This window comes from Camelina sativa, chromosome 16, assembly GCF_030686135.1.
Source record: "Camelina sativa cultivar CO46 ecotype springtype chromosome 16, ASM3068613v1".
In the NCBI taxonomy this organism is placed as follows: Eukaryota; Viridiplantae; Streptophyta; class Magnoliopsida; order Brassicales; family Brassicaceae; genus Camelina; species Camelina sativa.
This window is the reverse complement of record NC_141895.1, coordinates 30,649,813-30,665,241: the sequence shown is the minus strand read 5'-3', so window position 1 is coordinate 30,665,241 and position 15,429 is coordinate 30,649,813. Positions and strand designations below refer to the sequence as shown.

Genomic DNA, 15,429 nt, shown 5'->3' with positions numbered 1-15,429 from the left:
CTTAGTATTTAATATTTTTATCACTATTTTTTAAAAATATATAATAGTATTAAATGTTAAGTAATTTTTTTCTTAGTAATTTAGAGTTTGATGATAAAACAAAACTTAAATGGTAAGAGGCATTACGAGCATATAATTTTTTGAAAATCAAAGCAAACAATACATGAAAAGCTAATAATATTAATAATGAATATAACAGCAATGACTAATAAATTTTGCTTTTCAGTCAGGGATCTAATGAAACATTATATTTTGTAATAAGAAAGTTCTAATATCCTTTTTCAATTAAAAAATATTCTTCAACAAACTAATTTAATATTCTAAAAAAAGAGAAAAATATTGAATATATATCTTTAACCAAAATTTAATAAACTAAATAAATTAAAAGAAAATATATAAATAGGAAACAATGGTCGTCACTCTCCTTTCTCTCTTCTTCTTCTTTGGTCTTCTAACTTTCAGAGTAAGGCCTCTCCAATTCAAAAAGTTCACAAATATTAAAAGAAAAAAAAAATCAAAATTATAAATCTGTTGTCTCTTCTCCCTGATTTGTCTCTTCTTTCATCTTCCTTTGTCATCTCCTCTGATACACATTGTGTTCTCCATCTCAGAAACCCTAGATTTCTCCATTAAATCTAACTGTAGGAGAAGCCACTTACTTACTTACTTTCCCCTGTTTTCTTAATTTCAAATCTGCAATCGAGTTCTTAGTGATACTCAAGATTTTAACTTCTTTTTGTTTTTTTTTTAGGTTTCATAGAAACAATTTGGATCTTGAAAGCTGATTGATTACTGGGTAAATTAAGAAACCGCCATTGTTGTTCTCTTTACTACTAGGGGGGAACTAGGGTTTACGATTTCCTAGGGAATTAAAGTTTCTTTTTAAAAAAAAAATCTCTTCTTTTTTTTTTTTTTTTTTACTCTTTAAAGATTTGTAATTTAGGGTTTTTTAATGCATGGACGGAAGAGAAGCAATGGCATTTCCAGGCTCGCATACTCAGTACTATCTTCAAAGAGGAGCCTTTCCCAATCTTACACCTTCCCAAGTCGCGAGTGGTCTTCACGCGCCACCGCCGCCACCACCTCCGGGGTTTAGGCCAATGTCAAACCCTAACATTCATCACCCTCAGGCTGGGCCTCCTTTCTCCATGGCTGAGCAGCAGCACAGGCACTCTGATTTTGGGCACAGTATTCACATGGGGATGGGTTCCTCTGCTTCTGCTGCGGAGTTGCAGCCGCCACCGCCACCGCCACCGGCGGGGACACCGACGGCTAGGAAGAAACGTGGACGGCCGAGAAAGTATGCTCCTGATGGACAAGTCTCTCTAGGGCTTTCTCCAATGCCTTGTGTTAGTAATAATAAGTCTAAGGACTCATCTCCAATGTCTGATGACCCTAATGCACCCAGACGAGCCAGAGGTCGACCTCCTGGAACTGGAAGGAAGCAACGCTTGGCTACTCATGGTGAGATCTCGAGTTTTTTTTTTTCTGTTTACTTGGTCAAGTGTTAAGTTGTTGCTTTAGCTTTGTCGTTACTGCTACTCAATATTGATTGTTAGGTATTAGATTGACTGATCCATGTGTGGAGGTTGATTTAATGTGAGTTGAGATAGTAATTGGTCATTCCAATGTGGTTGGCCAACATGGTACAAGACTATAAAATATAATATATGTAAAGCTTGGATCCTGCTAGATGATTCTATGGCCAGATTATGTTATTGATGTAGCTCTGTTGTTACTGCTACTCAACATTGATTGTTTGGTATTATGTTGATATGATTGTTCATTCTAATGTGATTAGTCAATTGAAAACTTTTAACTCTGTTTATTACTTTAGGTGAGTGGATGAATGCATCAGCTGGATCTGCTTTTGCACCTCATGTGATCAGCGTTGAAGCAGGAGAAGTAAACTCTCAAAACTCTTTTCAATCTTACTGATTATGTAGCTTTACATTGTTTCAATTTTAATTTTATTTTTCTTGCAGGACATTGTTGCGAAAATTGTGTCATTTTCACAACAAAGACCTCGAACTCTTTGTATAATGTCAGGCACTGGAACAGTTTCTTCAGTCACTCTCCGTCAACCCGCTTTAACAACACCTCACTTAACATTCAAGGTTTCAAAATCGTTCATTCTGTTAATCGAGAAAATACAAAACCTGGAAAGAGATTTCTAATAGAATCCTTTTTTCTTGTTTTCCTTAGGGACGTTTTGATATTCTAAGTTTAGGTGGATCGTATCTGGTGAATGATGAAGGTGGATCCAAAAGTCGAACAGGCGGGTTGAGTGTCTCTCTTTCTGATGGCGATGGCGAAGGTCGTGTTATTGGCGGTGGAATTAGCATGCTTATCGCAGCCAGCCTCGTTCAGGTATTTTGAGTTTATCTTCGTAATGGTTGAAAAGTGAAGCTATAACGAGGGGAAACAACTAATACGAATGTTTAGTTGTATATGTAATGTGTCTCTTAAACTGAAAAACTTTTTTGTTACTTTGAAGGTGGTGGCTTGTAGTTTTGTATATGGAGCAAGTGCAAAGTTTTATAATACCAATTACAACAAGACCATCAGACAAGAAAAAGAACCAAAGGAAGAGCACAACAATAGCGATTTGGAGAGCACACCGTGTAGTGCACCAGAAGCTGCAGCATCGGCGGGTCAGCAGACGCCACCAAACTTCTCAGCTGCTCAGGGAATGAGCGAATGGCCTGGTTCTGGATCAGGCTCAGGAAGGTCACTAGAGTCTAGCAGAAACCTACTTACTGATATTGATTTGACTCGCGGATGATTCAAAACCAAAAAAAAGCATTATTAGTCTCTTAAGCAGCAGCAGCATACATAGTGCTGTACATATCTTTGTTGTTGTAGATTTCTCTCTCTGGGAATGTTAAAACCAGACATTTCATGATTGAGAAGGGATTTCTCAGTTCCTTCTAACATTGTTAATGTAACTGAACTCCCTGCTTTCAGGCTATTTAAGGAGATTTTAACTCTTTGTTTTTCTGTGTTCACCAACAACTTCAATAGTTGTGTTGTTCACTGAAAGACTAGTGTATTTGGTCGCCAGCACGGCCACCCCAAAGTTTAACTAGTGAGAGAAATCTTTTGATTTGTGTTAACACCTTGATAGATTTCAACACAAAAAAGTGGAAAATTGAACGTCTTCGGGAACTCTTCCCCCCGAAAGAAATTACCCTTATTTTGGGATTAAACCGAGCTTGAATGCCTCGAGGGACGGCTATTCTTGGACTCTGACAAAGTCTGGAAATTATACCGTTAAATCTGGATACGAAGCCGCGAGAGCTATCTCTCGCCCTGCTTGCGACCTCTCTTCTCAGGGACCTAGTGTTACGACACTTAAGGCGCAAGCATGGAAGTTAAAAACATCACGGAAGCTTAAGCATTTCGTTTGGCAATGTGTGACTGGGTGCTTGGCAACATGTCAACGCCTGCATTATCGCCATATTGGTAGAGATAAAGATTGCCCTAGATGTGGAGCGGAGGAGGAAACTATAAACCATGTGCTATTTGAATGCCCCCCAGCACGTCAAGTATGGGCTTTATCGACAATCCCTTCCCATCCTATGGTGTTCCCTTCATCTTCCCTATATAGCAACCTCGATTTTCTATATGGGCGTGGCAGAGACTCTGGTGCAACTGATCAAAACTTGAGAATGTTCCCGTGGATGATGTGGTACATTTGGAAGGCAAGAAATAAGAAAGTGTTTGAAAATATCTCTGAATCTCCGCAAGATACACTGGAGAAAGCTATCCAAGAAGAAGAAGTTTGGAGAAGAGCAAATAACAGAGACTTAGCACCAGCGGTAGTAGAAGCATGCATACCTTCGATCCCAATTCCTCAAGAATTCCTTGTATGCTTTATAGATGGATCTTGGCATACAGAGGTGGATAGGAGTGGGCATGGCTGGATTGCGTCTATCGGTGATAGAATCCTGCACATGGGGCTAAAAGGATCGCGCAAAAGCTTATCCCCATTACATGCAGAGTTAGATACCCTTATTTGGGCTATGGAGTGCTTATTAGCGTTGGACTTGGATAAAGCCCTTTTTGCTACGGATTGTTCAGACCTCCTAAGGATGACGTCTAATATCGAGGATTGGCCGACCTTTTCATCAGAATTGAAGGATTTTATTCATTTCAGAGATAGATTTGCTAATTTTAGTATTAGATATATTTCCCGAGAGGATAATATTCATGCCGATAAACTTGCGAAATGTGCAAGAGCACGAGGTTTCTGTTTTTCCCATGTAAGCTCGTCGGTACCTAATTGGCTCTCTTTCGATAATTTAATATATGGGGTTTGATCGTAAAAAAAAAAAGACTAGTGTATTTGGCTTTGAAGTATCCGAAATACTTAGAAAATTAATTAAAATAGTAAATTTAAATAAATATAAACAAAAATTGCCCCATAATAAATGTTTTGATATTTTAGTTTTTTTTTAGTAGATGTTCTTCCAACAAGATGATAATTTATTCATGAAAAGCATTAAATATTAATGAATAATATTCCCAGTGACTAATAAATTTCGTTTTCAGTCAGAGAGATGTAATGAGACATTATTAGATTTTGTTATAAAATCATTCAAGAAAGTCTATATCCTTTTTAATAAATAAATAAAAATCTCAAACAAACCAAATTTAATATTCTCAAAAAAGGGAGAAAAAAAGAAGACAATAACACAATATTAATTAAAAGAAATATATAAATAGAAAACAAGGGTCGTCTTCGTCACGCTCCTTTCTCTTCTTCAGTCTCCTTTTTTTTTTTTTTTTTTTCTGAGATTTGCTTTCTCTGCTAGAGGAGACTGTAACAGTACGAGGAGCTACTTTTAACTGTTTTGTCTACATACATTTCAAATCTGTAATTTACTTTCTCGATTTCTAAGTGAACTCAAGATTTAGCCTTTTTTTTTCTAGGGTTCATTGAAACAATTTTGGATCTTGAATCCATAGCTGAAAAGACCCGACTTGATTACTGGGTATATTATAAAAACCCGCCATTGTTGTTTCTCTTTACTACTTTGGGGATTTAGGGTTTACGATTTCTAGTTGGTTGATAAATTTTTGTTTTTTTTGAGAAAAGTTTCCTTTTTTAAAATCTCTTAGAGAGAGTTGTAATTTAGGGTTTTTAATGCATGGATGGGAGAGAAGCTATGGCATTTCCAGGCTCGCATCCTCAGTACTATCTTCAGAGAGGAGCCTTTACCAATCTTACACCTTCCCAAGTCGCGAGTGGGTTTCACGCGCCGCCGCCGCCACCTCCCAGGATGAGGCCAATGTTAAACCCTAACATTCATCACCCTCAGGCTAGCAACCCAGGGCCTCCTTTCTCCATGGCTGAGCAGCAGAGGTACTCTGATTTCGGACACAGCATTCACATGGGGATGGGTTCTTCTGCGGCGGTTCAGCCGCCTTTGTCGCAGCCTCAGCCACCGCCGGAGACACCGATGGCTAAGAAGAAACGTGGAAGGCCGAGAAAGTATGCTCCTGAGGGACAAGTTTCTTTAGGGCTTTCTCCAATGCCTTGTGTTAGTAAGAAGTCTAAGGACTCTTCTTCAATGTCTGATCCTAATGCACCTAAACGAGCCAGAGGTCGACCCCCTGGAACTGGAAGGAAGCAACGTTTGGCTAATCTTGGTGAGATCTCAAGTTTTTCTCTGTACTTGATCTAGTTTAGTTGTTGCTTAGGACATGAGCTTGGATCTTTTGTGATTAGGTGAAAGTTTGAATGGTAGAAGCTATGGTTAAGTTATTGTTTTGTTTCTTTAGCTCTGTTGTTATTGCCACTCAACAACAGATGAGTATGAGTAATTGGTCATTAGGATGTGGTTAGTCAACTCAGCATTAGTAGATTTGGACGAAATCAGTTTCTTGATTTTAGATACAAAATGTTATCTTTAGAACAACTTTCTTCTACATACATTGAACACGAGCTGGGGTCTTATGATTAGAGCTAGATTTTGGATGCTAGAAAGCTTAAGATGATTCTATGGTCAAGCTTAAGATGATTCTATGGTCAAATTAGGTTACCAATTTAGCTCTGTTGTTACTGCTACTCAGCATCAATTGGTAGGTTACTGCTACTCAGCTGTGAAAGAGTAATATGACTGATCCACTTGTGTTGAGATAAGTATTTGGTCATTATAATGTCACTTAACTCTGTTAATTACTTTAGGTGAGTGGATGAATACATCAGCTGGATTTGCTTTTGCACCTCATGTCATCAGCGTTGGAGCAGGAGAAGTAAACTCTCAAAACTCCTTTCAATCTTAATGATTTATGCAGCTTTTCAGTTTCGTCTTTATATTTTTCTTGTAGGACATTGTCTCGAAAGTTTTGTCCTTTTCACAGAAAAGACCTCGGGCTCTATGTATAATGTCAGGCACTGGAACGGTTTCTTCAGTCACTCTGCGTGAACCCGCTTCAACAGCACCTTCATTAACATTCGAGGTTTCAAAATCGTTCAATCAGTTAATCGGAAAAAAGAATGAAAACATGGAAAACTAAAGATTCTTATCCCTTCTTTGTGTTCTATAGGGACGTTTTGAGATTCTAAGTTTAGGTGGATCTTATCTGGTGAATGAAGAAGGTGGATCCAAAAGTCGAACAGGCGGTTTGAGTGTCTCTCTTTCTGGTATTGAAGGTCATGTTATTGGTGGTGGAATTGGAATGCTTATCGCAGCCAGCCTCGTTCAGGTACTTTGAATCTTAATGGTTGGAAAGTGAATCTAAACATCATATTTAATGATTTGTTTGTGCTGTTTACATGTGTTTGAATGCATCTTTACACAAAATTTATACTCAGTTTTTGGTGCTTTTACCTTGTCAGTGTCCGTTTAACAATTTTTAGTTCAGCTCAGTTTTGGACTAACAAACCTAAACAAAGAAGTAAATGGTTCATTTCTGATACATAATGTTTATTTATTGTAATTTTTGTTTGGTTCCGTGAAGTTTTGTTTTGGTTGTAATTGTTTGGTATAAAATTTGTGCTACCCGGAATACAAAAGTTTAAAACATTGTTTTGTTTGTTTGGATCTGTTTATATGTAATGTGTCTCATAAACTGAAAAACTTGTTTGTAATTTTGAAGGTGGTAGCTTGTAGTTTTGTATACGGAGCAAGTGTAAAGTCCTATACTACCAATAACAACAAGACCATCAAACAAGAAAAAGAACCAAAGGAAGAGCAAAACAATAGCGACATGGAGACCACACCAGCTAGTGCACCCGAACCAGAAGCATCGGCGGGTCAGCAGACGCCACAGAACTTCTCAGCTCAGGGAATGAGCGGATGGCCCGGTTCAGGTTCAGGCTCAGGCAGATCACTTGACTCGAGTAGAACCCTACTCACTGATATTGATTTGACTCGTGGATGATTCTAAACAAAAACATTAGTCTTTCTTCCTACCACCACCACCCTTTAGTCTTTGAAGAAGAAGCAGCAGCATACAGAATGTGAGTGCTGTACATATCTTTGTTGTTGTAGATTTATCTTATCTCTGGGAATGTTAAAACCAGACATTTAAGGATTTGAGACCAGATCTCTCAGTACCTTCTAACATTGTTAAATGTAACAGAACCACCCCCACTTTCAGGCTTTTTAAGGAGATGTTTTAACTATATTTGTACTAGTTCCGATTTATTTGCTCTTGTAATGGCTTTATGAGAAGGAAGGTGAAGAAAGATGCGACGATGATTATACTCCCTGCAGAGGGTTGGCATAAATTCTAAGAATGTGTAGAGAATCTTCTAGACTTCATGGTTTTTGTATCTGACGTCCTTGACTCTACCTGACGTCCTCGAAGGAGTCAAGGAACCATGAAATGTTCTGAAGTCGCAGGAAAAGAGTTGCGCAAGAAAATTCAAAGTAACATAAACAGACAAGAGGCGTTTACTGTGACTTTAACCGAGTTTTCTTCAGACGTCACAAAGCAGACTCTATTTAAAGGTTTTGTGACCAAAAAAAAAAAAAAGCGAGAAGTTAAACACGAAGCATGTCTTCTTTGATCTTCCTTTTCATTTTATCCTTCCTCAATACTAGTTTCACAGCTTGTGCTCAAAATCCTAATTTCCTAGGTGATTTCTGTCCGAACACGACAACTTTCTCAAGAAACAGCACTTACTCCACCAATCTCACAACTCTTTTGGCTTCTCTCTCTTCCCGCAATGCTTCATACTCCACCGGATTCCAAACTGCTACGGCTGGAGAATCCCCCGATGTGATCACCGGTCTTTTCCTCTGCCGGGGAGACCTCTCGCCGGAGGTTTGCCGTAACTGCGTCGTCTTTTCCGTCAACGACACGCTTACTCGTTGTCCTAATATGAGGGAAGCCGTGCTCTACTACGATCAGTGTACGCTCAGATACTCTGACCGCAATATCCTATCGGCCCCTACACTCAGACAAAGAGTTCGCATGATTAACCCCTACAATATGTCATATAGACAAGTCCAGTTCGAAGATACGGTGTCATTTAATCTCGACAAAGCTGCGGTCGAGGCAGCGAATAGTCCTCGAAAGTTCATTACGTTTAAGACTAATTGGACTGCGTTCCAGAATCTGTACGGCCTGCTTCAGTGCACACCTGATCTCACGACACCAGACTGTTTGCGTTGCTTGCAACTATGCATTAATGGTAATGGATTGCCTTTTTACAAAGTTGGGGCAAGAGTTTTTTATCCTAGTTGTAATTCTAGGTACGAGCTATTTCCTTTCTACAATGAAACCGCCATTACAACACGAATGCTGCCCCCACCTCGTGTGCCATCTCCTCTGCGACCAGGTGAACTTACTTCTTTTTCCTCTGTACTTTTTTTTCTCTAGTTACCAGTAAGGAAAGTTTATATTTTTTGACTTTTGATTCATCTGCCAGTACTATCCATCTTGCTGTGTACCAAAAGCAAATGATAATCTTTAAAACGCAGGGAAAGGTGGTAATTCAAGTGTCTTAGTGGTAGCCATTGTTGTACCTGTTATTTTGGTTGTCCTGCTTCCCATAGCTTGTTATTGTTTCCTTGCAAAGAGGGCAAAGAAGACTTATGACACAGCACCTGCATTTTATGGTAAAGATTCTTCAAGTCATTAATCTTTATTGTGGGTTTGAGTGACTGATGTGATTGATTCTGGTTACTAATGACTTTTATTGTGCAACAGGAGATGATATAACAACTGCAGACTCACTGCAGCTCGATTATAGAACAATCCAAACTGCAACAAATGATTTTGCAGAGAGAAATAAGATTGGTCGAGGTGGATTTGGTGAGGTTTACAAGGTATTATTTTACTGTTCCTCTTGAGGTTGTCTAATTTTATTGGTGTTGCCTACACATTTGGATAACAACATGATGCTTTGCTTCATAAAAAATTAAAAACATGGGTAGGGAATATTATCGAATGGGACTGAAGTTGCGGTCAAGAGACTGTCGAAAACTTCAGGACAAGGTGAAACAGAGTTCAAGAACGAGGTTGTTGTTGTGGCAAAGCTTCAGCACAGAAACCTGGTAAGGCTTCAAGGATTTTGTCTAGAAGGTGAAGAAAGAATACTGGTCTACGAGTATGTGCGCAACAAAAGCCTTGATTATATCATCTTTGGTCAGTTACATTGTTTCAATGATTCGTTTACTCGTTCTTGAATATCAAAGGTTGCAAAATATTTTGGAAGCTAACTTGTAAAATTTATGGATGTGCTTTTAGACCCTGCAAAGAAAGGTCAACTAGACTGGACTCTTCGATACAGGATCATTGATGGGATCGCTAGAGGGATTCTCTATCTTCATCAAGACTCACGCCTCACGGTCATACACCGTGACCTCAAAGCGAGTAACATTCTCCTTGACGAGGATATGAATCCGAAAATTGCTGATTTTGGAATGGCAAGGATCTTTGGAATGGACCAAACCCAAGAGAAGACAGGCAGAGTAGTTGGTACCCTGTAAGTCTTTCCGGCTCTAGTTGTCATAAGTTGAACATAGTACTCTGACAGTACCAATAATTATTTCCTTCTGAATATCAGCGGTTACATGCCTCCTGAATATGTGATGAGTGGACACTTCTCTATGAAATCTGATGTCTATAGCTTTGGAGTGTTAGTTCTTGAGATTATAAGCGGTAGGAAGAATAGCAGCTTCCACGAGAGAGACGTCGCACGTGACTTGGTCACATATGTAAGTTACAGTATAAGTTATACATGTATTGATTGCTTGCATTGCAAGAACTGATTGATTGCTTGCATTGCAAGAACTGATTGATTGATATCCTCTAGGCTTGGAGGCTTTGGAGTAACGGAACAGCGTTAGATCTCGTGGATCCAATCATTGTAGAAGATTGCCAGAAGAATGAAGTGATTCGATGCATCCATATCGGACTTTTATGTGTTCAAGAAGATCCTGTAAAGCGTCCGACCTTGTCAACCATTTTCGTGATGCTCACTAGTAATACTGTGACTCTACCAGTGCCTCAGCAACCAGGGTTTTCCGTTCAGAGTAGAAATCAGCTTCATCAATGGAGCACGTCTGTTGACCGTTCGTTAATCACTGATATATATCCTCGTTGAATATGATGTTAACCTTACAACGCTGGAATCATCTGCTATTATTTATTTTCAATGAAACCTTGGACTAGGTTTGATCATTTGGCTCACAGATTGGATCAGTTTGGTTCATCTAAACTAAAACCAGCTTAACCACCTTTAGTTTTGTTTTGTGAACCTGTCAAGATTTTATTAGTTCTTTTGTATCTTAGGCAACTTGATTCTCTTATAATATGATGATGCTCTGGTGTCTTTTTATCAACCTTAATGGGAGAGCAACATGTTAGGATTTAGGAAACAAAAACAGAGCAAATATTTCAAATCCAAGTCAATGTCATAACTCTTTATTATATGAGAGAGGTTCATTATCAAATACAATTCGATTCAACAACAAAGCTTTCATCATCTCAGGAGATATTCAGAAGCTTCTTTATGTCATGCTGCAGAAAAAAATTAGACAGAGAAGTTAACGGAGACAGAGAGTGAATGAGAGAGAGAGAGAGAGAGAGAGAGAGAGAGAGAGAGAGAGAGAGAGAGAGAGAGAGAGAGAGAGAGAGAGAGAGAGTGTGTTTCGTTACCTCAAGTGTAAGAGGGGAAGTAGTTGGATAATAACGTTCTACGGCTTGACCCTTCTTGTCAACAAGAAACTTAGCAAAGTTCCATTGAATGTCATCACCGAAGATTCCCCATTTGCCTTTCTTCAAGAACTTATACAGAGGAGATTCATTCTCTCCGTTTACTTCAATCTATTACACAACACAACCGGACAGATTCAATTACTTTAAAAAAAAGAGAAACTCAAGACATAGAGAATAGTAATGAATTCGTCTAGTGATCTACCACCTTGTTGAAAATGGGGAATTTAGATTTGAAACGAGTACAGACAAAGTCAGTAATCTGGTCATTAGTTCCCGGTTCCTCGTCACCAAACTGGTTACAAGGAAATGCTAGAATCTCCAGACCTGCAACAAGAAAACATCAATGGAGAAGCTAATCGCGTGGAAAAAACAAGAGACTTACTTACACAGACATTTGTTGAAAAATCATATATACCTTTGTCTTTGTACTTGCTATAAAGCTCATTCAACTCAGTGTAGTTTGAGTTTGTCATCCCACTGAAACCATCAGAGAATAGTATAATAAACAAGACAAGAAAACTAACATTTTAACAGAAGGTTTTAGTATAAAAAAACAACCAACCATTTGGAAGCAACATTGACAATCAAAAGAACTTTATCTTTGTATTGACTGAGTACTAAGCTGTCTCCCTTTGCATCCTGTTGCAATTATTCAGCTATAAAGACTCAGAGAGGCCAACACAAGAACTCAATCAAAGATCATACAAAACAATCCCCAATTAACAGAAGAAGACAAAGCAATGTTCAAACTGACAACATGATCCATCATACTCTAACAGCTCTTATAACCAACAAGACACCTCAAAGTAAAAATCTTTTCACACTATTATCAGATTGTCTTAAAACCCATACCAAAGGTGCTTCCTTTCAAGAACAAAATAAAAAAAACTACACATTCAAGTTATCAGAGACAGAGACAGAGAGTGTTACAGAATCGATGATTCAAGTTAGAGCAATTTTAATCACCTCGATTCTTATCTCGTAAACAGATTCTGGGTCCTTCGCCGCCATTGCACTAGAAAATTAGAAATGCCAGAATCAGAAAGGAGTCAACGAGGAAAGAGAGAAACTGAAGCCGAGAAGCTAAAAAAGTAGAGACTTGAGACTTGTGGCAATTGATCGCTTTACACGCGCGGCCAGTGCGCGTGGCGTTTGATATTGTTACCTTATTATCTTTATCGTAATTAACGTTTGGGCTTCATGGGCTTATGTCTAATGGGCCACATTTATACTTCTTCAGCATTTACCATTTATCAACATGTAATTTATGTATTTCAAACTAGTATAGAAGAAAAGATTTGTCAATGACAATCATATCAATGAAACAGGTAGCTTATTGTTGATTTTTGTAATAATTTTTATTTTGTATCAACCTAGCAAATTTTTTTTTCTCTAGAACTGCTATTTTCTATTTTATCCTACCAAACTCTAATTCATAATAAGTCACCCTACCTTATGCAATGAGGTATTTTAAAACATTTTGGGAATCATCTTTTGAGGTCACATCAGTTTTTGAAACCTAAAATATTCAAATAATCGAACTACATTTGGAAAAAAAAATGACAATGAGATTCAAAGAAAACAAAAAATTATACAGTTTTTGCAATCTTACGGAGTAAACTATCCATAGTAATATCAAAAGCATCTCGAAACCTCTCAAACTTGGCATTACTATCTCCATAGACCAAACCTGGCAAAAGCTCATGAACAATGTAACTCCTCATATCCTCTCTTTCCCTTAGTGTCTTTGACATCAACTTCTCGATCACGTTCACTCTCTTCACCTTCACGTCTTCTTTGTTTATATACACTGAATATCTCCGATGATCTTCCGGTAAATGCCACGTGTACTGATAATACGCGCTGTACGGATCAAAGATCACCGGAATACAACCTGATATGAGAGAATCAAAAATCGATTTCCTTGTCGGACTGTCTCCGGGCGGTTGGAGGCAGAACTCCGAATCCCTAAAAAGCTCAATAACCGTTTCCGGTTTATCGCAGCCTCCGTCGGTACAGTTCAAAAACCGGCATTGGTTTGGAGATGAGGTGCACTGGTCAATCAATATTGACCGGATGCTATCAGGCTTGCCAGGTCTTGCTCCACCGGCGAAGCTGATTAGGCTCCGGCGAGGCTTTCCGATGATCTTGTTTTGCCAGTTGGCGATATCGTCGTCTGTTTTCGGGTGGAAGTATGTCGGATGAGGTATCGCCACGTCGTTAGCTTCCCATGGATTACGTTCAATGAGAAGCTTTGTAGGGTTTTTCATTTCTTGCATCTCAAGTAAACTTGACCCCCAAGAAAACTTATCATTCCTCCTAAAATCCCAAGAGATCTTTCCGAGAACGAAAACGTGATCTTTCCCGGCGTTTTTCCTCCATGATTGCTTTGATCCGAGCCATTTAACAACCTCGATTGCCAAAACATCCTTCACATCCTCAGAAACGTTCTTAAAATGCCATCTCAAAACATCGATACCACCATAAAAAGGCACGTAGAAGAGCTTCGCTTGGCTCTCATCATAAACTCTACATGGATGCTTCAAAACTCTAGAGTGAAAGATCGGCTCAAGAGAATACTGATGCGTTTTGAACCAGCCTTTACCGAGAGTCTCAATCAATTCACCAAATGCATCGTTCTTGAAGTAGCTGCAAAAATTGGCCCATGGAACCATATCGGAGCATTCCCCCAACAAATCTTTGTTGAACTTGGACGGTAACTCATAAACGTAGACCCCTTGTCCTTCGCAGGATCCAGGCTTTTTGCGGTTGCTTCCCATCGATAGCCAAGATCTTTGTATTTGAAGATACTTGTCAACGGCTTTCAGAGCGGTTTCCTCGTCTTCGTCCTTAGATTTGAAATATCTGTATCGTTCTTCGCCGGTTTCTGGATCCCAGTCAATCAGCACATCGTGATCAATCTCGTTAATTTTGGATTCAGAATCTCGATCAAGAACGGAATCAAGATTCTCCTCATGGATAGGTTTAGAATCTTGATCAAGAACGGCAACTCTTTCTCCGGTGAAAGTTTCATTCTTTATGACGTTGAGGCTTGTTCCGACCGTTTCATTTTTTGCGAAACCCTTGTCTCCATATTTACCAAGAACAAGAACGTTCTTCTCTTCTTTACTTCTTACCACACCTTCACTGACCGGTTTAGTGAAATTGTTGACTGGTGCACGTAAAGCCGGCTGAGAACCGGCAGTGAGACAATAAAGATCATTGAGCTTCCGGGAAGTGATGCAAATGTGAACGACATTACCGGAGATAACGGTCGTGGAAGTGGACCAAAGATAAATGAAGAAGAGAAAGAGAATCGTGAGAGGTAGACGATAGAGAATTGATCTGGAGCAAGTACGAGAATCTTTAGGTGTTATCTCGGGTTTCTCGGTTTCGGTTTTTTTGGATGTTCTCGGTCGTCTCTTTGAGACGGAGACAGGCATTTTCTTGTTTGGTTGTTTTTTTTTTGAAATCTACTTTTTGTGTTTAAGCTTTTGTATATTGCTTTCTACGGACATGAACGCACGTCGTCGTCTAATAATTGTAATATAGGATCATTGAGTTTGCACGTCTTGGAGTAACAAAAATATAAGTATTTCATTTAGAATAATATATATTTAGATTAATTATAGATGTGTGGATATGTAAAAGATGTTAATTATATTTTTTAAGTGTGTTAGTGTTTAGCATGTAATGAATCTCGTATGAAATTAATCCAAGTTTTAGTAGCTAAAAGAACTAAATTGACGTGTGTCCAAGTTTGAATTTAAGATAATAGCAATTATCACCCGCGGTGTACTCCAGAATAAGTTTTTTTTTTCGTTAATGTAATATTTTAATATTAATTTGCTAATATACTTTTTTTTGTTAATTTTAGTAATTTAATATATAAATTGGTATACCGCACAATAATTTTTCTTTACTACATTCTTACTTAAATCAGTTTGATTCTGACATATTTTATATTTGTGTTGTTAAAACATTAAAATGAGGATTTAACCTGTATTGAAATATCATATTACTGATAGTTTATTTTTTAGTATTATTAATTCAATCTTGTAATGTCATATAATCCGTCATGTAATATAATTCGTTTGTGTAATTTTGAAAATTTAATATGTTTAAATATTTAGAATTTTAAACTTTTTATTAAGTTTAGATTTATTAGTTATAAATTATAAACTTCTTAAAATTTTATAATTTACTATATACAGTAAATTTACAATATATGTATGTTGAACACACATT

At 38.1% G+C, this 15,429-nt stretch overlaps 5 protein-coding genes across 11 annotated transcripts; 3 read left to right on the top strand and 2 right to left on the bottom strand.

Moving 5' to 3' along the window:
• Positions 1 to 401: 401 nt before the first annotated feature.
• Positions 402 to 2,990, top strand: LOC104753019 (AT-hook motif nuclear-localized protein 5-like). 7 transcript variants are annotated; one of them, XM_087489773.1, is made up of 7 exons: positions 425 to 641; positions 752 to 796; positions 973 to 1,464; positions 1,838 to 1,905; positions 1,986 to 2,117; positions 2,206 to 2,370; positions 2,498 to 2,990. In XM_087489773.1, the coding sequence occupies exons 3-7, from the start codon at positions 975 to 977 to the stop codon at positions 2,783 to 2,785; spliced, it is 1,143 nt and encodes a 380-aa protein (XP_087345899.1). In that variant the 5' UTR covers positions 425 to 641; positions 752 to 796; positions 973 to 974; the 3' UTR covers positions 2,786 to 2,990. The 7 variants fall into 7 exon arrangements, with proteins under 7 accessions (XP_087345895.1, XP_087345899.1, XP_087345898.1 ...); XM_087489772.1 differs by having other exon boundaries at positions 429 to 641; positions 968 to 1,464; XM_087489768.1 differs by having other exon boundaries at positions 429 to 641; positions 944 to 1,464.
• A 1,652-nt stretch (positions 2,991 to 4,642) lies between these two features.
• Positions 4,643 to 7,638, top strand: LOC104753022 (AT-hook motif nuclear-localized protein 5). The gene is made up of 5 exons (XM_010475292.3): positions 4,643 to 5,655; positions 6,194 to 6,261; positions 6,337 to 6,468; positions 6,556 to 6,714; positions 7,108 to 7,638. The coding sequence occupies exons 1-5, from the start codon at positions 5,154 to 5,156 to the stop codon at positions 7,390 to 7,392; spliced, it is 1,146 nt and encodes a 381-aa protein (XP_010473594.1). The 5' UTR covers positions 4,643 to 5,153; the 3' UTR covers positions 7,393 to 7,638.
• Positions 7,639 to 7,935: 297 nt separating this feature from the next.
• On the top strand, positions 7,936 to 10,811 carry LOC104753017 (cysteine-rich receptor-like protein kinase 15). The gene is made up of 7 exons (XM_010475280.3): positions 7,936 to 8,797; positions 8,940 to 9,077; positions 9,169 to 9,287; positions 9,396 to 9,606; positions 9,709 to 9,946; positions 10,028 to 10,178; positions 10,277 to 10,811. Exons 1-7 carry the CDS (start codon positions 8,011 to 8,013, stop codon positions 10,565 to 10,567), a joined length of 1,935 nt encoding a protein of 644 aa, XP_010473582.2. The 5' UTR covers positions 7,936 to 8,010; the 3' UTR covers positions 10,568 to 10,811.
• Positions 10,812 to 10,832: 21 nt separating this feature from the next.
• LOC104753018 (putative glutathione peroxidase 8) lies at positions 10,833 to 12,338 on the bottom strand. The gene is made up of 6 exons (XM_010475282.3): positions 12,148 to 12,338; positions 11,744 to 11,820; positions 11,597 to 11,658; positions 11,387 to 11,505; positions 11,122 to 11,289; positions 10,833 to 10,983 (listed from the first exon to the last, which is right to left on the bottom strand). Exons 1-6 carry the CDS (start codon positions 12,190 to 12,192, stop codon positions 10,951 to 10,953), a joined length of 504 nt encoding a protein of 167 aa, XP_010473584.1. The 5' UTR covers positions 12,193 to 12,338; the 3' UTR covers positions 10,833 to 10,950.
• Positions 12,339 to 12,688: 350 nt separating this feature from the next.
• Positions 12,689 to 14,657, bottom strand: LOC104753016 (xyloglucan-specific galacturonosyltransferase 1-like). Its single transcript, XM_087489766.1, has one exon. The coding sequence runs from the start codon at positions 14,622 to 14,624 to the stop codon at positions 12,771 to 12,773; it is 1,854 nt and encodes a 617-aa protein (XP_087345892.1). The 5' UTR covers positions 14,625 to 14,657; the 3' UTR covers positions 12,689 to 12,770.
• Between the last annotated feature and the right edge of the window lie 772 nt (positions 14,658 to 15,429).

Coding starts and splice junctions, on each gene's coding strand:
- LOC104753019 (XM_087489769.1), top strand. CDS start 957: ATGGACGGAAGAGAAGCAATGGCATTTCCAGGCTCGCATACTCAGTAC. Junction 1,906..1,985: donor TCAGCGTTGAAGCAGGAGAA/GTAAACTCTCAA, acceptor TTTTTCTTGCAG/GACATTGTTGCGAAAATTGT. Junction 2,371..2,497: donor TCGCAGCCAGCCTCGTTCAG/GTATTTTGAGTT, acceptor GTTACTTTGAAG/GTGGTGGCTTGTAGTTTTGT.
- LOC104753022 (XM_010475292.3), top strand. CDS start 5,154: ATGGATGGGAGAGAAGCTATGGCATTTCCAGGCTCGCATCCTCAGTAC. Junction 5,656..6,193: donor GCAACGTTTGGCTAATCTTG/GTGAGATCTCAA, acceptor TAATTACTTTAG/GTGAGTGGATGAATACATCA. Junction 6,715..7,107: donor TCGCAGCCAGCCTCGTTCAG/GTACTTTGAATC, acceptor GTAATTTTGAAG/GTGGTAGCTTGTAGTTTTGT.
- LOC104753017 (XM_010475280.3), top strand. CDS start 8,011: ATGTCTTCTTTGATCTTCCTTTTCATTTTATCCTTCCTCAATACTAGT. Junction 9,078..9,168: donor CACAGCACCTGCATTTTATG/GTAAAGATTCTT, acceptor ATTGTGCAACAG/GAGATGATATAACAACTGCA. Junction 9,947..10,027: donor GGCAGAGTAGTTGGTACCCT/GTAAGTCTTTCC, acceptor TCTGAATATCAG/CGGTTACATGCCTCCTGAAT.
- LOC104753018 (XM_010475282.3), bottom strand. CDS start 12,192: ATGGCGGCGAAGGACCCAGAATCTGTTTACGAGATAAGAATCGAG. Junction 11,659..11,743: donor GTCAATGTTGCTTCCAAATG/GTTGGTTGTTTT, acceptor TGATGGTTTCAG/TGGGATGACAAACTCAAACT. Junction 11,506..11,596: donor TAGCAAGTACAAAGACAAAG/GTATATATGATT, acceptor TTCTTGTTGCAG/GTCTGGAGATTCTAGCATTT.
- LOC104753016 (XM_087489766.1), bottom strand. CDS start 14,624: ATGCCTGTCTCCGTCTCAAAGAGACGACCGAGAACATCCAAAAAAACC.